The 27,053-nt window shown below is 37.7% G+C and overlaps 1 protein-coding gene across 1 annotated transcript in view; it reads right to left on the bottom strand.

Moving 5' to 3' along the window:
* ulk4 (unc-51 like kinase 4) overlaps positions 1-27,053 on the bottom strand; it is a 264,458-nt gene that overhangs the window by 121,218 nt on the left and 116,187 nt on the right. Inside the window, exons 24-29 of the mRNA XM_079837455.1 lie at positions 17,460-17,516; positions 16,671-16,722; positions 16,296-16,390; positions 8,355-8,406; positions 6,795-6,978; positions 4,230-4,322 (exon numbers count right to left, since the gene is read on the bottom strand). Coding sequence (XP_079693581.1) covers positions 4,230-4,322; positions 6,795-6,978; positions 8,355-8,406; positions 16,296-16,390; positions 16,671-16,722; positions 17,460-17,516 — 533 coding nt within the window. The remainder of the gene's footprint in view (positions 1-4,229; positions 4,323-6,794; positions 6,979-8,354; positions 8,407-16,295; positions 16,391-16,670; positions 16,723-17,459; positions 17,517-27,053) is intronic.

Raw genomic sequence — 27,053 nt, 5'->3', positions numbered from 1 at the left:
AAAAATTCTAAGGTTCGGCAGAAACCGAACCCCGTCAAAAAGCCCAATGTTCGGCCGAATCCAAACCCTGGATTCCGTGCATCCCTAGTTCCTACTTTAAGTGAATCTTAGTTCCCAATACATCCACATGATGGATGAAAACGCTGATGCTGTAAAGGAGGGCAGATGTGACAACACATGACAAAATTAGTTCCCAATACATCCACATGATGGATGAAAACGCTGATGCTGTAAAGGAGGGCAGACGTGACAACACATGACAAAATTAAAACACGTTTATTGTTTTATGGCACTTAAAAACATAATTTGGCGCCTATTTTATTTTTCCTTATAGGAGCCAATGGCTACTTAATTGATTTATTTTTGTCTGGAGCCCTGAATTGAAATAATGTCACAACTATAAAAGTAGAAAATATAAGTCAGTCAATAGCCATAAATCTTTTCACATACAGGAGTGTGCTCATGAAATTTCACTTCCAGCCACTTCTGTCCTGATTTCTTCGAGGGGAGGGTCTATGGGTGGGTAAATGTTTGGGTTTTTGTCAGATCTTTCGATCTAATGGACAAAATAAGCTTGCACAATTTACATATGAATGCACCCGGAGATGACGGAAAAACATACGGAGAGCAGCAGCTTTCATTTCTGCTCTGATAGCCGCATGACCACGCTGAGCGCTGTGAGTGCGTGTTAGAAATCAGGAATGGTGAGAGAACACTGTGCTTGGTGCGTTTTTCATCTTTATCTGTTTACTCCAATTTGTTGCTAAAATATAATAATTTAAACATACATTAAATAATCAAGACATCACCAACAGGTTAAGCAGAATATAATGAGTATATAGGCTAATATAGTGCATATATTTAGCAAAATAGTTTATTTCTCTACTGAACTAACCAGCTGTGGACACTAAATGACTGCCTGAGGTGCTAGGTGACATTGTTTACAAGCTGTTTTATTGACGTCTTTCCGCCATTGATTAAGTAATTATACGACGTGAAAGTTTCGTAAAACAAGCCGACTGTTAACTGTTAAAGATTGCATTCGTACCGTTCGGTACACATGTGCACCGTACCGGAAGGCCTGTACCGAAACGATTCGGTATGAATACGTGTACGTTATACCCTTAAAAAAAAAAAAAGAAAAAAAAAGAAAATTATATATAAATATAAGGATTCATTTCCGCGATGCGGAAAATGCAGACTCCAGTCATAAAAACGGAATCCAGTCATAAAAACGGAATTTACTGCATAACGCGGAATGACAGGGAATTTTTCAAAGTTTTGATGAATGAAAAAAAAAAACTTCAAAAGGTCAGTACACTTAAATCAAATTTTCAGCCTCTGCCACCTCAATATATGAGGACATGAATGCATGAACCTCATCTCCAGTCACTTCATGAGCATTTTACGGTTTCATTCGACAAAATATATCGTCATATCATAAACACATATACACAGAAACTTGAAGGTCTTCACGGCAACCCGTCAAAATAAAAGTTCAGTTCAGCAAAGTAATTGTGACAGTAGAATTTAGCTACGTCTCAATGTAATAATAGTATATGTATTTAATTTATACAGTGAAGAACATGCAGTGTTATTTAACATTTGTTTACTTTATTTCTGTACCTGGAAACCTACCTAAAAAGCACTGTTTATTTAATATGTATCTTTGTTCTGTTGTATTTATGTTGGCCTGCTGAATGTTAAATGGATCAAGTCTATGTTCATTAGAAATTATTTGATAATGCAGCAATAAACTAGCTAGTAGACAATAAGTTAATGCATGTTGTTGTTGTTTTTTATAAACTTTGCTGATTTAAAACATGATCAAAACATATATATATATATATATATATATATATATATTAGGGCTGTCAAAAGATTAATCGCAATTAATCGCATCAAAAATAAAAGTTTGTGTTTACATAATATATGTGTGTGTACTCTGTTAATTATTATTTATATATAAATACACACACAAGCATGTATATATTTAAGAAAAAAATATTATTTTTATATATAAAACATTTATATTTATATATATTATAGATTATATAAATGTATATACAGAATATACATGCAAATATTTCTTAAATATATACATGAATGTGTGTGTATTTATATATAAATAATAATTAACAGAGTACACACACATATATTATGTAAACAAAAACTTTTATTTTGGATGCGATTAATTGCGATTAATCTTTTGACAGCCCTAATATATATATATATATATATATATATATATATATATATATATATATATATATATATATACACACACACACACTACAGACATTTGTATAACTTAAGATTTCATTTATTTCCATGACATTGTCCAGGGAAGTAAAGTTTGAAATATTCCTGATATTTCCATGTTTCAATAACTGTGGGATAACTACAAACAAATTTCATTCACATTAAACTTCTTGAATAGGTAGGAAGTGTGGCCTGCCAGGTAATGCACAAGCTCCAACATGTGGTGGTGACCTGAGTTATGACCCGAGTAAGATTGAGTCAATCTTCCACTCTCTTCCTCTTCGTTTATTGTCACCTCTCCACTATAAATGAAATGAAGAGCAGAAAAAGGCTCTTTCCATCAAAGTAAAATTAAATAAATAAAACACAGGTTCTGTGAGATTTCAGTGGTCTTATCAATTTGTCACAGCCAATCACACGTTCCCTCACTCCTTTCAAGGACCAAATAGTCAATTTAGTTTTAGTCAATCAGACCATCAGTGAGTCACATTTCCTCCTTCAGCTGAGCCAGAGCCCATTAAGAGTTTTAACTAAACATGCTGGTTAGACACTAGTTCATTATCCCCTGTCTGAGCAATAGCTAATGTACTCTAGACATAAATTCGTAATGCTGATAGAATTAACACTTTAGAGAAGCCGCTCAGCACCACTCTTTTAAGAGCACATATTTTCTTTAGTCTCCATTAAAGCCAAGAGTGGCCAAAGGTTCTCGATAATTGGAAAGTTTGAACTACTGTCACAAGCGATAATAAAAGAACACCAATGCTCGCACGGAAACAGCTAATGCCCCTCATTTGCAATCTCATTTCGCCTGGAACCCATCAAGAGAAGGTCTGCGTTTTTTAGGACTTTATCAAGAACCGGCAACGCAATTTAATTTCACTATTGTGAGTGGAAATAGCTCTTCGCAGGCAGTAGGAGGGGGGTGGGGTGGGGTGTTGGCTCTGCCACAGTCGAGCGTTTTCCGATAGGTGACATCAATTTGAATAGTTCAACCGTGTGGCTGCAGCTCTATCAGCACCAAGAAAGACAATGTGCAGGAGGCCAGCAGGAGCCATTAGAGAAACAGCGGGGGGATGAGGATGAGATAAGAAATGTACACACACACACTTTCACTCATTCACCTGTGCACCCAGACACTCGTAAAAGCCCACAGAGAGAGGTGGTAAGAACAGGGAAAACAATTAAAAAAGACAAAAGAGATTAAATTGTGTGTGTGTGGGTGGGTGTCAGCATGTGTGCTAATAGTCCAAACAAAGCTAAGATCCACAAGAGTTGTGCTGACAGATTTTGAGCCTTCATTTTCACAAATTCTCTCATTATAGATTTAAAAATACTTTGTAAATGTTTTGTATATGTTTGGAATTTAAATATTAAATACCAAACTTATACTCTACAACTCCTATTTAAATGTATTTTAGATGTGTGTCTGTGGATGCAGTTAGAAACTATATGTGGCATCTCTGAAGTTTATTACTTCTCAACGTGACCTACTTTTAAGGATCAATAATCTAATAAAGTTGAGTTCAGCAACACACAAGAAAGAAATGCCTCAAGACCTCAATCTACTGTTTGGTATCTCTGGGACTATTAGGAGTGTTTTTTGTTCAGAATTTCCCCTGTAAATATTCTTAGTATGCTCTTCTGTAAGAATCCATTATTAGTTATTATTAATTAAAGGACAAGCTTTCGTCTTGTGGTTAGAGAACTGGATTTACAGTAAACCAGGTCGTACACCACTGCTCACTAGAGAAAAAAAAAAATTAACAGTACAATAGCTAAAGTACAACAGAGATGTGTGGAGGGCTCATCTTGAGGGTTATAAAAGAAGAAAGGGGATTTGGTGTACCTGTGCAAACTGTCAAATTAAGGCCCTCTTAAAGTGTGCTCACTAAATAAATAAATAAATAAATAAATAAATAAATACACCCAGCAGAGTGTGTAGAATCAGCTGCATTGTGGGTTACCTGCTGACGGGTGAGCTGTGCTCAGTGAGGGACACCAGCAGTTTAAGAGCATACACTGGTACAGGATCTGGCTCCAGGAGCAGAGTCTCATACCTGCAGATAGATTTGTATTTTAAACAAGCTATGCAATGTGTACAACAGGATACAAGTTAATTCATAACAAAAGTCATTAAACTGCTTTCAACATTTACATTTGATATGTTGTTCATGCATTCTCTGAGAATTGAACCAGACCCATTAGGATTTCGGGACTGGATTTACTGTGGCTTTTCACAAAAAAATTAGTGACAGTAAGAGTACACTGATTATGTACTGCATATTTTCTATATTTTAAATGGGACCCACTATACAAAATTCACTTGTATAAGGTGTTCGAACACCGATGTGTGTCCACAGTGTGTGAGAACAACCAGCCTATAAATGGTAAACATCCACTCACTCATTTTTTATAATTCCCATTAATCAAAAGCAAAATCGCTAGTCTTATACGTTTGCAGCAATTATTTTGCGTCGGACTGCTTCACAAACGAGGGGCATTTTTAACACTAGATTTTCAAAAAGGCTGATTCTGGAAGTCAATACCAAGATCCAAGATCCAGATCCAGACAAAGTAAGTATCACACGTCATATGTTGTGAGTCCTTCCAAATTGCCTTTCTGAAAGAGCTGGTTGGCACTCGCTAAAGCTACCATTGCCTCTGCCTGTTTTCACTGATGCTGCCCTCACATGGTACCAGAATTATCGTAAATAACAGTAAATAAAGGTTTCCTAGTTACAAATTTTACATGGACGGCATTTGGAGTCGCCCACTTGAATGCGACAAGCTCGTAATCACGACTTCAGAAGTGGGAACCATGAAATTTCTCATAGCACGTGAAGGCACCAGAAGACCACAGCTATGTCGTTATTTTTATCCCGCCATGCTCACCATCTGTGAAAATGTATAAACGTGAATTTATTATGCACAGCACAGTCAGATAACAGAAGACTGAACATATAAGGCTGAACATCGCTACTGACAGTTTCTAACATTTTCAGTACATGAGATTGTCCTGTTTTGCTGTTGCCAGTATGCCGGAGCACAAGCTCTTGAAGCGCCACTCTCTTCTTGAAAGGGGGGCTGAGGGCACCAGATCATTTGCATTTAAAGGGACACACAAAAAACTGTGCGTTTTTGCTCACACCCCAAAAGTGGCAATTTTACCATGCTATGAAAAATGGGGTATTTTGAGCTAAAACTTCATATACACACTCTGGGCACATCAGACTTGTTTTCAATCTTGTAAAAAGGGGCATATTAGGTCCCCTTTAAAGGTGAAGTATGTAGTATCTGCGACTATCAAACATCACAAACAAAGCTCTTACAGGTGCTTGTGAAGGCATGTTTTAGTAAATGTATGCTACTTCCAATACAAGGTCCATCATGTTAGTTTTCATCATACTTTTCACTGTGTTGCTAAGTTTCATGACACGAGTCAGCAATTGAGTAGGCTAACACTAGTCTCTAGTGTGTGTGTCTCACTTCATCCAATGTAATGTATCTGCACTGGCCACATTTTTTTGCATGACACACCACAACTGTTTGAGCAGTCTACACTGGATACTACCATTACATTTGTCTTTCTGAACGAATGCATGATGATGGTATTGATGGTATTTATAAACCCATGAATGGCATACTAATAGTAGTCAATCAGCAATAAACTGGGTAAAGAGAATGTATTTTAAACATAACAATCATACATACTTCACCTTTAAATTAGTAAATGTTTTTACAATTTAACAATAATAGTGTTATCTATTATTGCAATATTGTTTTTCCATTTTTTCACTCATCTATATCCATGAAAGGATGGTCTGCAACAATGCTTAGGTAGGTGGTATGTGTCAAAGTAACATCCACATGGATGGAAGGACCCAAGGTTTCCCAGCAGAACATTGCCCAAAGCATCACACTGCCTCCGCCAGCTTGAGCAATTTGAGCTACAGTAGCTCGTCTGTTTGATCGGACCACACAGGCCAGCCTTCGCTCCCCACATGCATCAATGAGCCTTGGCCGGCCTAGACCCTGCCGCCGGTTCACCGCTGTTCCTTCCTTGGACCACTTTTACTTGGACCACACAGATACTGACCACTGCAGACCGGGAACACCCCACAAGAGCTTCAGTTCGGGAGATGCTCTGACCCAGTCTTCTAGCCATCACAATTTGGCCCTTGTCAAACTCGCTCAAATCCTTATGATTGCCCATTTTGCAAACATCTAACACTTGCTGCCTAATTTATCCCACCCACTAACAGGTGCCGTGATGAAGAGATAATCAGTGTTATAAACACATGTGTAACATGAATAATGTACTGTAAAGTAATGTTATGCCTGATCGGTGTACGTATGTATATAATTTAACAATTGCATTATTTGTTATTGTTGTTTATTACAATTTAGGAGAATATTCTCATATCCAGTAAAATAATAATGGTTAGGTCACAATCTTACTTTCATAAATAAAGAGAATGGAGGAGTAAACTGAGAGAGGAGAATATAGGTAAGTGAGTGGTGAGTCTTACTGTGGCAGCAGGGCCTCAGAGATGAGCGTAAGCAAGCGAGTGTTGGAGGAGATGCCTTCACCTTCCCACTCTCCCTCTCGTTCTCTCCCTCCATCTCTCTCTCTCTCCTCCACCTCGTCTTGGCTCAGCAGCAGCAGCAGCGTGATCTCTGACAGCACACGCAAACTCACAATACGCCATTCCACTGGGACACACACACACAGCAAAAGGGTTAGATGTATACTTACTCGCATGCACAATTATACATCAACATATTCATAGCACACATTCTAAGAAAAAGGGATGTTCATGATCTTAAAAACCTTTAGTTTTAAAGGCTTACGCTTAAAATGCTCGAAATGTGTATGCCTACTGCCTATCAATAAATTACTTTACCCATATAAATAAACAAATATGAGGAAAAAAATAATTCAAGGGAAAGGAAAAACAACCAACATTTGTCCCGGGGATTAAACTTTTACCTTTTTGTTATACAGTATAAAATTAGTGTCTTGTCTATACAGTCGTGTAAACGTTTGATTTATTCTTGGCTGGTTTTCTAATGCGGTTTATGTATAGACTTTTTTTTTATTTTACCCTTGTTCCAAACCCATACTATCAATTTAAATCATGGATATTAAATTACACAACATATGAGTAGATTATCATGAGTTGTAAACATATAATAATCAAAGGCCCTGTTCTCCAGATCTCTCGAACTAATGGACAAAATCTTGTGCAATTTACATTTGAACGAGATCGCAGATGACAGAGAAACGTACGGAGAGCATCAGCTTTCGTTTCTGCTCTGACAGCAACAAGACCGTGTCGAATGCGGTGAGTGTGTGCTAGAAACCAGGAATGGTGTGAGAACATTGTGATTGGTATGTTTTTTGTCTTCAAACCAAACTTGGGACTTCATCCGACAAAGTTTAAATCCCATCTGGCTAGAGCGCTTCCCATGTTTATGCATCATGTCAGTAAGCGGAGAGCAGGCTGTCTTTAGTGGCTGTTCAAAGCATTCGACCACAGATACAACCTAGTCAAATGCGTAGAAAGTGGACAAGCTCAAAACGTTTTAGACCCCGTTTACACCTGTATTTAGCGTCGTCCACTTGTGATCTGATCGACCAAACAGCATATTAATACCAGCTGTAAACAGGGCCAAAGAATTAAACAATCCAACATTTCATTTGAATGCTTACTGTGTGATTTCAATCTTTTTAATTTCCACCATCAATGGGGAACGTGTTTGAGGTGAAATATGAGCATACTAGACGTGATATAGCGAGATAAAAGAATCGGTCAATTTATTCCAATAATGTTCAAAATGTAGTTTCCATCACCATAATTTCTACTTCACAGACTTTTCTTGCAGAAAATAAAAGTGTGTGAAAATGTATTCTACAAGAGCGTAAGTCCACAGAGCCTAAGAAACAACCATTTCCCAAACTTCCATTTGTGTTATTTCATAGTTTTGATGACTTTTGTATTATTCTAAAATGTAGACAATAGTAATAAAAAACAAATGAGTTGGTGTATAATTTTCTTTGCTTATTTGCAGTTGAATTGTGTTCTCACCATTCTTACTGAAGGCCAGAGACGCCAGTGGCGGTACAATCAAATCCACAACCTTGGGGAAACAAAGAGAGACGTGCATTATATTAAAAGTGAGAAATCTCACCTATGTACATGCTTAGTCTCACCAGACCACACACACAAATTGCGTGGTGCGAGTGAAACTGAAACAGCTGGAAGCGGATGAGTGAGAAAGTGCTCTGAACAGCTCCAATTTGCATGGAAATGTGATGTCAGCTCTGCCCTTTGATCATAGAAAGTGTGTTCCAACAAAAGGCCTTACGCCAGCTCTTTTGAAAATTAGAATCAGGTTTTACAATTATTACCAACTACAATCAGCCGCACAGCAGCAAATGTTGCACACAGGTGTCTTAATGTGGATGGCTGTGGGCATCTCTCAAACAAAGGATTTCACTCTCTGTGACTGCAAGTGAAAAGAACACCAAAGAAGTACATTGTAAAGGTTATCTATGGATTTTTCCCCTTCTTCTTTCTCTATTGTAAGACAGTTTTTTTCACAGAGCTGCACATATTGTACAGATGCTACACTAAACCCACGGCACATCTTTGATCTCTTGCCCGCTCCGTATGAGAGGTTTGTCGTGAATGTCAGTATAATGCTAATTCTTTCTCTGTAGCTTAGTTGAGGTATGTTTGAACATTAGAATCAAACTTAGTGAGATGTCTGCCTAGACAGCCATTATATGGGTCAATGACGAATACAAGTGTCCTTGATAAAGAAAAGGAAAAGCTTTTAAAACCACACATGCCGAGCTCTTAGTAATGCACTCTTTGTATTCATGTCGGTTTTATAAGGTTTTGAAAAACTTTTATACTGCTTTCAACAAAAGTTGAAATGTAATGAAAATGTCATGTGACGTAACATTTGATTTTGACCATCCGACTATGTTGGCTTAACCACATGACTTTGATTTTGCCTTGTGTTATATAAATTAGCTGTTTTGAATTTCATTTTTAAATGTACACTACTGTTCAAAAGTTTGACGTCTGTAAGATTTTTTAATGTTTTGAAAGAAGCATCTTAAGCTCATCAGCTATTTGATACAAAAATTCAGTAAAAACAGTATTTAAAAAAAATATCATTTTATATAATAAAATACATTCTAAATATTCATTATTATTGATTTTCTGGATTCTTTTATTAATGCAGTTCAAAAGATCAGCATTTATTTGAAATAGACATACAGTATGTTGTAGCATTATTAATTTCTTTACTTATATATATATAAAAACTGACCTCAAACTTTTGAACGGTAGCATATATTTTTGAAAATAAATATATAAAAATAAATAAATGAGCTTCATGCCATTGACCCATTCACATGATCATGAACCATCAAAGCAGTTTTAGAAATCAAATTTAGCGAACTGCATACCTAGAACCATATGCATGTTCCAATCTTAGAATCAAACTTAGTCAGCTGCCTACCTGACAGCATTTTTGGCCACTATATTTATGTCCCAATTAACTGCCTAGTGCAGACCATGATATTGTCTTTGGTAATCCTATGATTGTGTTTATTTAGTGAGCCAGCCCAGCATTGTTATCCATTACATACAACAAACTGCCTAAATAAACTAGATCATTGTTGGCCATCTAATGCATGTTCTAACGTTACAATCCAATGCATTGATCTGCCTACCAACAGAGCAGTGGTTCTCAACTGGTTTGGCCATGGGACCCACATTTTCCCATAGTCATGAACCCGCGACCTACATTTTTAGGAATTTGAAACCATGAAATGTATTTCTTAAAAATGGTTGACACTAGGGGTTGCACAGACTAGTCAACTTTAATGCTCTGCCATGCCGCTTTAAGCTTGCCATCGATGATCATGGCCTATAGAGGGCGCAACAGGATAAAAAATCTTTGAAGTCCACATTTACGTTCCATTTCCAACAGTAAAAATTACAAATTAATCCATCCTCCGAAAATTATTGGGACACCCCTCTAAATCATTGAATTCAGGTGTTCCAATCACGTCCATGGCCACAGGTGTATACAATCAAGCACCTAGGCATGCAGACGCTTCTACAAACATTTGTGAAAGAATGGGTCCCCTCTCAGGAGCTCATTGAATTCAAGCATGGAACAGTGATAGGTTGCCACCAGTGCAATAAGTCCATTCGTGAAATTCCCTCACTACTAAATATTCCATGGTCAACTGTTAGTGGTATTATAACAAAGTGGAAGATATTCGGAACAACAGCAACTCAGCCATGAAGTGGTAGGCCACATAAAAACACAGAGCGGGGTCAGTGCATGCTGAGGTGCACAGTGCGCAGAAGTCGCCAACCAATCACGCTTCTCTGTCTGGCAATCCGACGGCCAAGTCTGGGTTTGGCGGTTGCCAGGAGAACGGCACTTGCCTGACGGCATTGTGCCAAGTGTAAAGTTTGGTTGATGGGGGATTATGTGGTGGGGATGTTTTCAGGGGTTAGGCCTGGGCCCTTAGTTCCAGTGAAAAGAACTCTTAATGCTTCAGCATATCAAGATATTTTTGGACAATTTCATGCTCCCAATTTTGTGGTAACAGTTTGGGGATGGCCCCTTCCTGTTCCAACATGACTGTGCACCAGTGCACAAAGCAAGGACCATAAAGACATGGATGAGTGAGATTGGTGTGGAGGAGCTTGACTAGCCTGCACAGAGTTCTGACCTCAACACGATAAAACACCTTTGGGATGAATTAGAGTGGAGAATGCAAGCCAGGACTTCTTGTCAAACATCAGTGCCTGAAAAAAATTCCCATAAACACTCATAAACCTTGTGGAAAGCCTTCCCAGAAGAGTTGAAGCTGTTATAGCTGCAAAGGGGGAGCCAACTCCATATTAAACCCTACGGATTAAGAATGGGATGTCATTAAAGTTCCTGTGCATGTAATGGCAAGTGTCCCAAAACTTTTGGCAATATAGTGTATGTTTGATTATAGCATCTGGATGCTCAATATTGATCGGGGGAATGCATGTTTTAAACAGCTTATTGTACACGCAAGTTAATCACAGTTCTAAACTAATGCGCTGCTGCACTGTAACACGCGCACACCTACAGAAAGTAGCTGCACATAAAGTGCACACAGAAACATTCAGTAGAGCAGAAATGTATTGACAACAAAGTTCTGTGATTATTAATAAAACAGCTTAGAAACTTAGAAAGTTCTAACATACAGTATATTTCTTAGTAACTAAAAACCCTCAGCTTCACTATTAGTAGAGAGACGCTGCCAGTTATAAGTAATTTGCACGCAATCACTCTCTCACTAATGCAATCATATAAATATAATCTACTGTGCTGCTTTATCTGTATCTGATTTAGAACGAGCAGAAGTCTGTGAGAAATATAATGACCCAAAGACAAAAGAACTGATAAAAATAAGCTGTTATGTAGGAGCAATAGCCTTGTGGGCAGCGCTGTGTCATATACCATAGCTGTGCACAAGGCAACCCGCCTTCGAGTCTCAACTCAATGTTCAGGCTAAAGAAATCATCAACGACTAGTAGACTCGACTTTAATCACATAAATGTCAACTTTATTTAATTAAACTTAATTTGTTTAAGCCCTAGTTGACACAAACACAAGTACCATCCCTCTTTACTTTACATACACATACAATGTAAGCATATCACTAATACTGATGAATAACAGCATAAGGCAAGACTATTAAATAGCAGTCCCAAACAGTGATGGGAATAACGGCGTTATAGATAAACGGCGTTACTAACGGAATAATTTTTTTCAGTAACGAGTAATCAAACGAATTACTGTTTCTTCCGTTACAACGCCGTTAGCGTTACTGAGAATAAAAAATGCACCGTTACTATAATTGAGCTCACTGAAGCGGTTTTCATCCGAACAGGCTCTCTGTCAGTCGGACCTGCAACGTTTTTCTTATGTTGGGGGGTGGGTGGGGTGGTACACATTCATAACTGATGATGATTGGTGGGTGGGAGACAAGGTTGAGGTTTATTGATTGAGTTCACACACACACACACACACACACACACACACACACACACACACCTATGACGCACACGCATATGCACAGCCACACACATAAAGTCCAACGACTTCAAAGGTAGCTTTTGCAAACTGGAATTATAAGCGCTACTTTTCCCTCGTTGAGGTGAAAGGTAAGAATGTTTATGTAACGTGCAACTTATGCCCAGGAAGAAAGAGTCTCTCCACGTCGGTAGCAAGTAATTCTAATCTAATGAAGCGACTCACATCATCACATGCCACCACAAAATTAGTGGCTAAAAACCCAGGTGATAACATGAGCTCCACTACCAAAGGAGTAGTATAGTACTGATAATATTTACACTATAGTAGGCCTACTGATAATATTTACAATAATGTATTGAATTTGATAGGTGTCTCTCACAATTTGTCCCACAGCAACATTACAATGTTTTATAATAATAATAATTTATTCTATTTAGTGTCCAATTCATTCATTTAACATATTTAATATTGGGGGCATCCAAATTTTGAGAAAAAAAGAAAAAAAAAAGTAACTCAGTAGTTACTTTCCCTGGTAATTAGTTACTTTTATAATGATGTAACTCAGTTACTAACTCAGTTACTATTTGTAAGTAACTAACTATAACTAATTACTTTTTTTAAGTAACGTGCCCAACACTGGTCCCAAACTAGTTTTTGGTAATACAACAAAGTTAGTTAGTGTGAGCCACCAGTCTTTAAAAATACAGAAAATAACAAAATAAGTGAAAATAAAGTTGTATTTTGGAAACTATGGAAACTACAGATACCATGATAAATACACAGTACTAACATGAACTGTTAATAAAACATGGACACTGAACCTGGGGTCCAGAGCGCCCAACTGTGCTGCACTTTGTCTCTGGAACTCTCTTCCGCAATTTGTACGTGAAAGTGGTTTCTTATTACTTTTAAATCACGTCTTAAAACTCATCTTTTTAAATGAGCTTTCCTGTTTAATTTTAATTGTTGAACAGATGCTGCTTTGATTTTATAGCTGTCTTGATTTCTATAACTGTCATTAAGTTGTAAGGTGTCCTTGAGTGTTTTGAAAGGTGCCTCTAAAATTTGTATTATTATTTAGTGATATCCAGCACTTGGCACACCATTTGCATTCGCAATTGAAGAGTGTGCACCGCTTTCACACATATCTTTTCAAATAAAAGTCTTGCATCAGAAAAACATTTACAATTACGTCTTTGTACGCATTTCATTTTGACTACACACTCCAAGACCCACTCTTTTGACCCATCGCTTGAGAAACACTCCTATAGAGCACTTTTTGGAGGTCAAACTGAACTCTAGCGAAACAGCATTTTTGACTGCACAGCCTTTCGGTCTATAACCTTCACGAAAATAAGTTTTAATAAGCTACGATCTTTCACATGTTATATGGAGTGTGTGTGTTTTGAGAGTGGAGAATGGGATCTAATGACTCCTGGCAAACTGTAATTAAAGTGCCTTCTCCTATTATAGAGTATCAGAGAACCCGTGTCCTCACAAAGCTTCCTGATGCATCAGTCCTACAGAACGCACGTCAATACTCATTACAAAAGCCTCACACAGAGAAATACAAACTCCCTTCACTCCTGAGTGATTTCCTGTTGCCGAGAGGTTTGTGAGAATAATAGTGCTGGGCAGAGGGGAGCCGTGATCTCAGCTGTAGCTCCATCGGGCGTGAGAATTTGAGATGTCAAGTTAGACGTGAATGTGGCCCTAGCTGCTCTGATACACAGCTTGATACATTGTTTTTGTAAGCCTGTCCTTAAGAGGGAAAGTTTTAACGGCTGCATGGGGCCAACTAGAGAGTTTAGAGACTAACTTTGATAGAACATTTTCATCAACACCTTGCACACACTCTTGTGGGGAGGCAAACGGGGTTGTGAATAGATGTGTGATAGATCCATAACACATGTCTACAAAATGTAACTAAATGCAGTTGGACAGTAGGGCTGGACCAGAATATTTGAAATATTTGTTCGGTGGGTTGATATTCGATTTTCAATTTTGGTTTTTTTTTTTCTCGCAAATCTGGCATCCCTCTCGAAAAGGTTCTCATTCGCGCTTGATTATATTTACACTATAAAATCTGCCAAAATACAATACTCTTTTTATTTTTTTACAATTCTCTTATATAGCCTAGCCGTTTTTAATAGGATGGACAGTTGAATAGGAACCCAACCCTTCTTCTTAGCCTAAGTGCTCCCTGCAACCAGTATTCAGTATTCTGTATAAGCCAGTATTCTCTGGCTTGAGTGCACAACTGCATGAGCTTATATGGAAGAAGCGCATGCCTGAGCTTGCATTTTGGGTTAAAGTGCGTTGGTTTGACATTGTGGAAAATAGAATCGAATCAAAATATATTAGCCGTTAGGATGACGGTGAGACAGTGCTTGTGCACTGTGCAGCCGTGAATGAATGAGAGTGCAGCCGTGAACGAATGACAGTGGGGCTGTGCGCATTTTAGTTTCGGTTTAGAATTAGCGCCAATTCTGAGGTGGGTTGCTTGAATGGTGGGTTCATTAGCCTATTATTCTTAAAGAGCACCTATCATGGAATTTTGAAATTTACCTTTCATGTAGTGTGTAACAGATCTAAGTGAACAAAAACATCCTGCAAAGTTTGAAATATGACAGTGCACCGTATATATAGTTATTTTCTTTCAAAAGTAAGAGTCGACTCTGAGTCATTTTTAAGAATCGTTAGAAGACCGAAGCTTTTTCTCTGACTAGATGACGTCAACTTGTCAAGTTATTTGAATACGATACGCCCACTTATTGCGCTCCAAGACGCCAGTGAAAACTAGAAAACATCATGGCGACGAGACGAGGTGTTCTGAAGTGCGACTCAAAAGCTGTCTGTACCATATATGGACTACATGTGCACAGAGCGCCCTCCGGCTGCCAGTATGAATTGAAAAGTTTTTTTATGAATGAGATCAGCTGAGGCTCATATTACAATCAAACGGTACCGACGCGGTTTTCATATTCATAACTCCTGACACATATTAACAAATTACTGTCACTATAAGACTTTGATGGGCGTTCCGTTTCCGAAAATATCTGCACAGACTCTACCAATCACAACTGACTGGGTCATCGGACCAATCACCGCAGATTAGCGTCACGTAAAGGCAGGGTTTTGAAAAGTGAATCACTAAAGGAATCATTTGAGAATCGCTGTCAAAACAGGTAAAAATAAATGCATATTATAAGAAAACTAAAGTCTTTTTTGTCATTGCATGCATGCAAAACTGTTGTTGGGGACTTCTAAAACAATATTTGGAACATTTTAAATGCCATAATAGGTGTTCTTTAATTAAAAAACACAACAACAAAACAGTACAATGACAAACTCCCTTAAATAGGTGCTTTTACATTTCCTGTTGAAATCAAATCTTCCGCAATCATCATGTCATTCAGCTCCTCACTCTCGTGATGAATGAGATCTGAACTAAATGATTTTTATTACTATAAAATATCAAAACGACGGTGGGGGGCGGAGCCGTGGTGGGCAAGTGATGTAACCGGTGTTACGCCTGAACACGGTAACACCGACTATCGCAAGTCTATTACCCGTTATCAATCAAAATGAATCTACTGCAAAATATAGGAGCTTGTTACTGGGACGTAACAAACCTGTGTGTTTTGTATCACTAGTGCACTGTCCGTTCTTGGAGCATATAAGCCCCGCCAGCCTGAGGCGCACCGCTGAGAATCTCGAGATTCCTGCCTTTATTAGAGAGAAGAATATGTTGAGCCCCCTCCTTCCGAAGCTTCGAATATTCGTTGTTGATTACTACCGAAGCTTCGAAGCTCAAAAAATGGTATTCGGAGCAGCCCTATTGGACAGATGCTTAAATAATTTATAAATATTTGGGAAAAACACACAATTAAACATCAATGAGTGCTGCATATACTCACCGTGGAGTGATAAAGGCCGAGAAGAACAGGATGCTGGGAAATGGCCTCCACTGCAGATAGAGTGTTTCTGATCAGCTCCTCAGATGCTGCTTGACCTGTTAATTTGTTGAAGAAATTATCATAGGAAGCATACAAGTAGGCACAGAACAGTAGTACTTCCAAACAATTCATTTGAATGGCTGAAAGAATATTACACAGGAAGACTAATTTATTTGATCTCCTGACAAACAGCATTTCTGGTAAATTGGAGCTAAATTGCATTAGAGAATGTAGTTCATGCAAGACCGGTTTGAAGTAAAAATCAGAGAAAGAAAGAGATAAAGAGGTTAAGGACTTTTTGAAAATCTTAGATTAAGGAAAAAAATAAAAACCTACCTATAGCACTTCCCAAACTCGTCTCGTTAGAGTCAATGGAGGTTATGTGATTCTTTCCACAACGAAAGAGAAAAGAGATATTAAAAAGACACATTCTAATATATTTTTTAACATAATTTACTTAATTTTCACCGAGATATTATGGACATGTAAAATGGTAATTAGGATTTGGATTTTTAAATGGCCAATATAGAAAAAAAGTAAATAAATGAAAAAGTGGCATTTTGGAAACCATGGTAAATACACAGTACTCACAAAAGCTTGGGGCCAGTAAGAAAGAAATTAATGCTCTTTCAGCAATGATGCATTGCATTGCTCAAAAGTCACAGTAAAGACTTTTGACTTTTCAGCAAAGAGATTTCTATTGCATATGAAAGCTGCTCTATTGAACTTTTTTATTCAAAGAATCCTGAAAACATGTATAATGGGTTTCCGCAAAAATATTAAACAGCAAAACTGCTTTGAACATTGATAATAATATGAGTGGCTGCTGAAAATTCAGCTGTGTCATCACAGGAATAAATTACAATTTAAAATAATTAAAAATAGAAAACAATTGTTTTAAATTGTAATTATTTCCCCCCACAATTTTACTGTTTTTCTGTATTTTTTATCAAATAAATGCAGCCTCTGTAAGCATAAGATACTTATTTCAAAAGTAAAATAGTAAAACAAACAAAAAAAAGTCTTACTGACCCTGAAACTACTGAAACTTTTTAATAGTAGTGTATCTGTCTACTGTACTTCATTGACATATTTTAATAATAATCACTGAACTGAGACACTCACCAGCAGTTTCCCAAATTTGAAGAGAAAGGCCTCAGTCACCACCTGCGGTCGGAAGATCTGTCAAACCAAACAGGCACAGTCATGAAGCGATTTAGTCTAAAAGAAGCTTCACCCACCCTACAACACTGTACAACACTGCTATTCAGAACCCTTGAGTCTTATTTCCTTTGAGTGCCACCGAAAACTGTCAGTCTTCGCTTGAGCTTTAGCAGCTATGAAGTCTTACAGTTGTCTTGAACACAGCCGAATGCACGCTGTAGATTTCTTTCATCGTACAGCAAAATCGGTAGTCTTGGATCTATTAATGCATCATGCTCACCGACGGCCGATAAATTGCCTTTGCAATGAATCTTCTGGCAGGTTCAGAATTTTTGGGCCGCACTGCTGCAATCTAACGGCTCCTGCAACGCTCAACGCTGTCAATTGTGACTTAAATCCCAGCTACGATGCGTAACGCACAGTCTGACATAAGAACGTTAATGTCACTGAGGAATGTCACCGTCAAAGTCTGCCGTGGGCTTTACCCAAGATCTCATTCGGGACACATTGTACTGTACAATCTGACAAGCAGCGATCGTGGAGGACGGCAAAACTCGCAAAATGTTCAGCCAGTTTAAGAGAAAAGCTCTACCGTTCTGTCAGAGGACATTTTTCCCATGATGCACCATTTTGACTAAGCAACAGAATATGCAGTTCTTGATGCTCACTTTTTTCCCCCAAGGAGCATAAGTTGAAAAAATGTACGAGCACATAAAAAAAACACAAAAAAAAACTGTGGAATGAAAATGTATCGAATAATGTGTTTCCTTAATAAATGGATACAAACAGACATTTAAAAGCAACATTATTAATTCATTAGAATACAAAACGTTTTTTTTATTTTTTTTATTCAAACTGTATTTAATAATTATACAATTATTTATAGGCATACTTTAAATATATAATCACCAATATGTTATTAGCAGATCCTTTAAGTTGCGGAGTGGGGCCACAGATGCTCGATTGGATTGAGATCTGGGGAATTTGGAGGCCAAGTCAACACCTCAAAAAAAAAAGAGCGAAAGAGGCCACAGCCACCAGGGAATACCGTTTCCATGGTAAAAGTAAAAGTATGTGTCAAAGTAACATTCACATGGATAGCAGGACCCAAATTTCCCAGCAGAACATTGCCCAAAGCAACACGCTGCCTCCGCCGGCTTGCCTTCTTCCCCTAGTGCATCCTGGTGCCATGTGTTCCCCAGGTAAGCGACGCACATGCACCCGGCCTTCCACGTGATTCATCAGACCAGGCCACCTTCTTCCATTGCTCCGTGGTCCAGTTCAGATGCTCAAAGCCCCACACGCAACAAACTGCGGTGCACTGTGTATTCTGACACCTTTCTATCAGAACCAGCATTTGAGCAACTTCTTGAGCAAGCTAAGCTACAGTAGCTCGTCTGTTTGATCGGACCACATGGGCCAGCCTTCGCTCCCCACATGCATCAATGAGCCTCGGCCGCCCATGACCCTGTCCCCAGTTCACCACTGTTCCTTTCTTGGACCACTTTTGTTAGAAAGAGCTTAAATTTTTGAGGAGCTTCTAGCACATCAACTTTGAGGACAAAATGTTAATTTGCTGCCTAATATATCCCACCCACTAACAGGTGCCGGGATGAAGAGATAATCAGTGTTATTCACTTCACCTGTCATAATGTTATGCCTTATCGGTGTACATAAACAATATTAAATAACGTTCTGAGTCTTTTCTTCTTTTGATAGGCCAGCCCAGACAACAGCTACAAGAGCTTATGTGGAATTAAATGGCATAAACGGTGTATTGCGTAACAAAAAACCTTTATGCATAATGTTGGACTTTTAATTATAAACATACCAGAAATACACATCGGGACAGCTGCTATTTAAAAAGATAAGGGAGATATGCACTCTTACAAACATCTACACTACTAAATTACAATATAAACACCATGACATAAACATAATTCTTCAACAGTATATCACAAGCAATCTATTTAAATAAATACACAGTATTCATCGATGGCGAACAGCTCTGAAACCGCAAGCCAATAAAACACGCAACACCACAGCGTTGCTACTTTGAAACATGCAGTGCTCATATTTATTTAGTTCAATGATTCTTAGGCTGCATCATAATTCTTGCTTTTCCATCCCCAAATTTAAGATCTCTTGAAATAATGAATACATCTGTTATACCATTTAAGAATTTTTATGACCCTAAATTTCCTAAAACTCACAGGCACTTTTTTTGTTGTTGTAGATGTGATGTTTGAGTTTGTTCCATTTAAAATGCCATATTAGGTTGTGACCCTCCTCTCTGGAGGACTTCAGCGCTGTTGTGAGAATGAGAGGGTTCATGTTTGTGCTATAGGACCGTAATGATGCGAGGTCAGAGGTCACAGTCCTGGACAGTGAGGTATTGAGATCTTCTCACACCGGACCAGACCTCTGCACTGACCCCTGTGACTGATCAGTGCTTGAGTGTCAGCGTAGTGTGTTGGCTGTCAGTGAAGCAACAGGCCAGAGAGACCGATGAGACCACAGAGAGGGCTCATCACATGAATGTATGTATGGATGCACAAACACACAGGCATGCTCTCACATTACAAGAGCACGACGCCTCTCAGAACCACATAGCAGCTGAAGAGATCACGCATACAGGGCTCAAGGGCATAAGAGGCCAGTGAAGTCTCAAAGATGCAGACCAACCTGCTACTGGGAAGACAACCAGCTATGCCCTGCAGCATTTTTCTTAATATCAGAACACACACACAGGTTTTTGTGTAGCCAGACTTTTGACTATAGGCATGAAGTCTAGCCCACACTGCAGCTTATTCTAGCCAAGAACCGCCTACTTAGGCAGGAAGAGGTCGAATGACTGACAAAAGTTTGGACATTTTTTCTTTTACCATTTTCAACATTGTGAATAACACAAATGAAGGACGTGAATTATTCAGTGACCAAAAATGCTATATTAAATCAAAATAACATCTCACATTTTAGCTTCTTCAAAGTAGCCAACCTTTGACTAAATTGTCAAGTTTTCTCAGCCAACTTTTATAGTGATAAACTGCCCTAATTTGAGGTTGGTAAGTTTTTTTTAAGTGTTTTTAAAAAGTCTCTTATGCTCACTGCCTCTGGCTTGGCTTGCTCAGTTGGGGACACTACATTTTTCAACTAAATATCCAAATAAATCTAATTATTAAACTAAATTAACCATATAAACTAAATTACTGATCTAATTTCTGATCTAAAGCCAACACTGTCACTGTGTGATAATTGAAATGAAATGATGACATAACCGTTTTCTCCAGAATGGCTATACGGCTGAATAAAATGATGTTGCATTATTTTCCTGTTTAACACTGTAAAGCTGCTTTGAAACAATCTGCATTGTTAAAAGCGCTATATAAATAAGGTTGACTTGACTTGACTAAGGCTGAATATATTTGATCAGAAATGCAGTAAAAAATTTGAAATATTACAAATAATAAGAACTGTTTTCTATTTTAATATATTTTAAAATGAAATGTATTGCTGTAATGACAAAGCTAAAATATCAGCAGCCATTAGGCTACTCCAGTCTTCAGTGTCACATGATCCTTCAGAAGTTATTCTAGTATGCTAATTATCAATTTTGAAAACAGTTGTGCTGCTTAATATTTTTGTGGAAACCATGACACATTTTTTCAGTATTCTTTGATGATGAGAAACTAAAAAAACAGCCTTTATTTAATAGATTTTCTATTGAAAAAGTGCAAAAATCTTTACTGCCATTTTTAAGAAATTGAATGTTTCCTTGCTGCATAAAACTAATACTTTCTTTTAAAAAATTTATATATCTTACTGATCCCCAGATTTGAACGGTAGTCTATATTAGAGCGCAAAGCATATTAAATATTAAGGTGAAATCAAAAGGTTTATATGTTAATTTTTATGGGGTGGGGGTGGGGAATGAGCAGTAAACCCCAGTGTGGAAGAACTGGAGCAACCTGGCAACTTTGTTTCACAGCAGGTAGTAGAAAAAGAAGAAAACACATCTCCCAGAAATTTTCAGCCAGTAAGATTGGAGCTGGCCATTCGGACAAATATTTGCCATGTTTGAGTACAATATACATTAGACGGCCAGTGAGCGGTCTGTGGGTGATTCGTGGATATGAGCTTGAGGCTGGCCCTACACCAACACAACTCACTGTGAGGACCATTAAAGCAGACAGACACACAATCAAAAGAACTGCCTATTAGGAGACTAAGCAGCCCACTGCAGCTCTGTGTTAATGGACATCAGTGTATCCCTCCTCAGATGAGTTAATGACAGTGGAACTATCAGATAGACAGCTCTATCAGCTCCGACCCCTTCAAATGAGACGACTCAATCTGCCACTGAGTCTCCATGGCAAATCCTGGCCAAATGTAAAAGTCTATTTAATCAGCAGAGAGACTCATCAACTCTGCACACTGACAAACATCTTTCTCTGAAAACACCAGATCCCTTCATATTAATTTTGGCGTGACTGAGTGTGTCAGAAGTAAATCCAATTTTGCACTGTTTGGCAACTGGTAATAATCTCTGTGTATGTGTGTGTGTGTGTATGTGTGTTAAAGCTGCACCGGAAAGCTATTTAATAGATCATTCTGACACACAAACAGTGATTACACACAGCGTGTGACAGGCAGGTACGGCACATCCTTCCTTTATTTTCTGTGCAGATGAAGACATTTAATAAAAAGAGCAAAAGAGTCTATAAGGTTTATTTTGTAGTTAGTTTAACCCTCTGGGGCCGGAGGTGATTTGACATGCACTGACATTTGTGCTTATTTCTGTTACTTATAATATTTAGTACCAAACTCTGCTACAATAATATGAGCAGCGTGTTTGGAAAAGTTTGTAGTTTTGAGAAAATCATCCTGCTCACTCATTCACATAAAACAATATACTGATTTAAAATTTGTAAGAGGTTTTGTGTCAGAAATCTGTATGCGGGGATGACGTGAATCATCATGAATATTGATGTTTCACACCTGGGAAGACAAAGACCCATCCCCTTAATGGCCCCATATCAGCTGAACGGAACTGTGAGAGAACAAGAACAAAGAATGTAAGGAGACTAAAAGAAAGGCTTTTTTGATTGTTTGGATTTTATTTACAACACAACATAATCCAAATAAGTAGTAAGTAAAAGTAAGTAAAATTTATTTATATAGCACTTATCACAGATAAAGATCACAAAGTGCTTTACAATGTATATACAATTTAACACATCAGAACAAAAACAAAACAAAACCTGAAAGCCCGAGAATTAACTAAAAGCTTGTCTAAATAAAAGTGTCTTCAGCTGCTTTTTAAATGAGTCAACAGATTCTGCCACACGCAGAGCGGTGGGAAGAGCATTCCATAATTTAGGGGCAGCTGCTTGAAAGGACAGGTCTCCCCGTGTTTTAAGACGGGTTTTGGGGACACTCAGGAGATTTTGACCAGACGAACGAAGAGTACGAGAGGAAGCGTATGGTGACAGCAAGTCTGTGATATATTGGGGGGTCTGACCTTGTAGTGCTCTAAAAGTTAGAACTAAGATTTTATAATCAATTCTGTATTTGACAGGCAGCCAATGTAATGTAAATAAGATTGGAGTAATGTGTGCCCTTCTGTTGGTTCCTGTTAGAAGCCTGGCTGCAGCGTTTTGCACAATTTGGAGACGACTCAGTGAGGATTTGTTAAAACAAGTAAAAAGAGAATTACAGTAGTCTAAACGTGAAGAAATGAAAGCGTGAATAATCAACTCCATGGTATCTTTTGGCAAAAAGGTCCTCAGTTTAGAGATGTTTCTCAAGTGATAAAAACAGTTTCTGACCAACTGTCTAGAATGACCATCCAGAGACATTGAATGGTCGAACAGAACACCAAGGTTTCTTAGGCTCAACTGAATGGTTGAGTCCAAGGAACAGAGATGTTGTTTAATTAGAGGTAGTTTTTGGTCTGGAGCAATAATTAAGGTTTCAGTCTTTTTTGTGTTTAGTTGTAAATAATTATTATTTAACCAGACCTTTATGCTAGACATGCATTCCATCAATTCAGTTAATTTATCTAATTCTGACTCTTTGAATGTGCAGTACAACTGGATGTCGTCAGCATAAAAGTGATAAGACACGTTCTTAAAATTACGAATGATTGCACCAAGAGGGCTAATATACATTAAAAACAAAATAGGACCTAAAACCTAACCTATATACATAACGAAGGACAAAAAGGCACATTATTGAGCACACGGATCTAAACAGAGACTTGAACATTTATACACATTTGTGCTATTCCTGAAACAGTTCCTGTTCGACATATCTATCATTTCCATGGTGTTTGCGTTGTCATTTTACCATGTTCATTTATAAGCTTGCTGATGTTGGTACAGCGCTCTCAGAGAAAAACAGTTTGAAGAGACTTGTGTACAAGTTTGAGTCAGCAGGACTCATCAGTGGCATCTGGTCCCTGTAAAAAAACAACAACAAAACAACTGTGAACATGCCGATATCAGGAGCAACTAGCTGCACGATTTGGAGAAAATCTAATTGTGATTTTTCTGGTTACAATTGTGATTTAAAATTCACAAACAAAAAATATAAAGAACACCAGGTTTGTTGTGCCAACATGTAGGGCTACATATAATAATTATAATAACAATCACAATAACAACAATAATTATAATAATCATTTCACTATAAAGAAAACTTTTATTTTTTGGGAAAATGCAGGCGGCCTATAACCATAAATCATTAGAAAGGATCACTTCAGTACTCTACACTAGAGAAAAAAATATGGATTATCATATCTTACTTCAAATGTTTCATAAGTAATGAAGTGAGTGTGGATAAAACATGTAATGTTTAGCGCGTCTTGCTTTTCAAATGCACAGCACAATGACTCATTTACTGAACCGCTTGAGCCGCTCCTCAAGTATTCCGGTTACATCAGGTAGTTTAAATCGCAATATTGCCAAAATCCCATTATAATCACATCATGAGGGTGAATGTAAACGCACTCACTACGAAACATTATTGTTTATTATATTTCACATTATAAACATCTACACTTGAGATTTCTACGAGCACAGTATTTCACAGTAAACACTCAGTAAACATTGGTCTAAAGATTCTAATATTCATCATTTTACAGTGAAAACACTCATACTACTTTGTATAGTACTGTTTATTGTAGAGCATAACAACTAGGGATGAAACGATTACCGGTTTCACGATAAACCACGATAAAATTTAGTGACGGTTAGTAATATCGTATAAAATTTAATTATCAATAAAACCGTGTGTGATTATCACGATTGTGAAAACTCGCGGTAAATCATGTCCAGTCAGCGTCAGTCTGGCACAGCGCACTGCTGTCTTTTGAATGGGAATAAATGGCAGAAGGCAGGGACAGCGCCTGGAGATTTTTCAGACTTCTAAAAGGACCAAATCTGAGGTGTGGTCATATTTTGGCTTTTACAAAAGTCCTGAGGGAAGATGGTCACCCGAAGAACATGCCAGAAGAAAGTCGCTGTAATAGGGGGAACACTTCAAAACTACGAACGCAAGGCAAGTGGACTTTGACCTCAATACCAAAACTACGTCTGGGAAATAATAACGTGACGCGAACGAACGAACAAATTCAGTCAAGGCTAGGGTGACATTTAAGGGATAATAATCAGGGCTTGACATTAACAACCGCCATTTGCGGGTGTAACGTTATTTCGGCTGCACACTATTGCCACTCTGGCTGTTGAACTTATTATAGTCTTCTCAAAAGCCATCTGTTATAATCGCGTTGCGCATTATAACCACTTACACGTGTTTCTATTGAGTTTATGAAAGCGACGTCGTCTCATAATCAGAGGCGTTCAGATTAGCGGAGTTATGTTCAGAGCGTGCGCCGCTCTCACTCGCTGAAATCTCTCAAAGCAGAGATAGACGTGCGATGTACGCAGGAGATTCACTCATCATACAGTGGTTGAGTGTTTTTGTTCTATTTCAGCAGCGAAAATGGTTTCAAACAAACAGCAGAACCACAGCACATCTGATATGACTGGCATAACGCAGGCGAATTTAGGGACCGTCTCTAAAGTTACACACAACATTGGTAACGTTATACATGTTTCAAACTTCAATAGCATTTGAAGAGAATGACAGTCATAAAACTGACTGTAAGGTGTTCATCTAGGTGTCAGGTATGATACACACCTTTTGATATTTAATAAAATAAACTGTCTAATCATATGGAAATATGGATATGCATTTTTCACTAGGATACTGTTTGGGCTCTTACACAAAAATATGCTAGATTAAAATGCATCATTGCTGAACACTGATGAGAATATTGCTTGAATATATTTACAGAGATAATATTAGAGATTATATTTACGACAAATTATTATTATTTATGCGTTATGCGTTGCTATTGACGACGGCCATTATAAGGAAGGAAATCCCACAGAATAGAATCTAGCTTAAAAAAGTGCATAGAGCTGCTTGATTTATTTGTTGTTTGTTGATTTCAAATATAAAACTTGTTTAAATGTTTTAAGTGTGTGCATCTGTTCTTTTTGAACACTTTCATCTCATTTGAACAAAACCATGATAATATTGATAACCGTGATAATTTGGGTCACTATAATCGTGATGTTAAATTTCCATACCGTTTCATCCCTAATAACAACTCTCTACCCCTGAACTAGTACAATGTGAAGTTTATGCTACAATAACTAACTACTGTAAGTAAATTCCTTACCTCTGCTGGATCAATCACATTCTTCTTCAGAAGTAAATCCAAAGCTTAGTCCTCACAACGTGTCTTCCAAACTCGATGAAAGGAATGATGAAGCTGATGCTTTGTTTACTAAGGTGATGGGGGCGTTTTCAGGTTTGTGTGTCTGACACATGGATGATTTGCGTGTCAAAGGCTGCGCAGCGCGTGGGTTTGGTCACATTAAACATTGAGCAAGACTTGAGAAACTGAACCTCGCTGGTTTCATACAGATTACATAAACAGAGAATATTTGTTTTTGATATGCATTACTTCATTCAAAAGTAGACACTTCAAGCTTTCTAAATACATATCTCTCATGTCTGTGTGGCACGTATTCACGGAGTTACAGAACGAGACTGAGGCAGAACGAGCATCATGTCTGTTTTCTTTATTTTACAGAAAGCACACTTTTTTTATTGTGATGTTTCAAATGATGTACAAGACTTTTCTGTATGACAAAAATGGTTTGAGTTCAAAAATTCATTTTTTGAGTCTCTATCGCACTGATCAAATCTATTCAGATTATATCTATTACTATACCATTCTATACTAATTCAAATATATTTTTTGACCAAAAAAAGTGTGTTTAAAGTTTTATGTCTTAATTTGATTACCAGAAAATACACAACCCAAAATTTATGGAAAAAAAATACATTATATTAAAATAGTAGTTTTTTTTTATTAATTGTATTAATTAGACATGATTTTTGATCATTTTTTAAATTTCTGATCATTTTTGATTTTTTTTAATTAAATGATTAAAATGGAATCCAGAAAACTTCAAACTT

Source organism: Gobio gobio (genome assembly GCF_949357685.1).
Source record: "Gobio gobio genome assembly, chromosome: 15".
Taxonomy (NCBI): Eukaryota; Metazoa; Chordata; class Actinopteri; order Cypriniformes; family Gobionidae; genus Gobio; species Gobio gobio.
The sequence above is the reverse complement of the archived record's forward strand: the minus strand, read 5'-3'. Positions and strand labels throughout refer to the sequence as shown.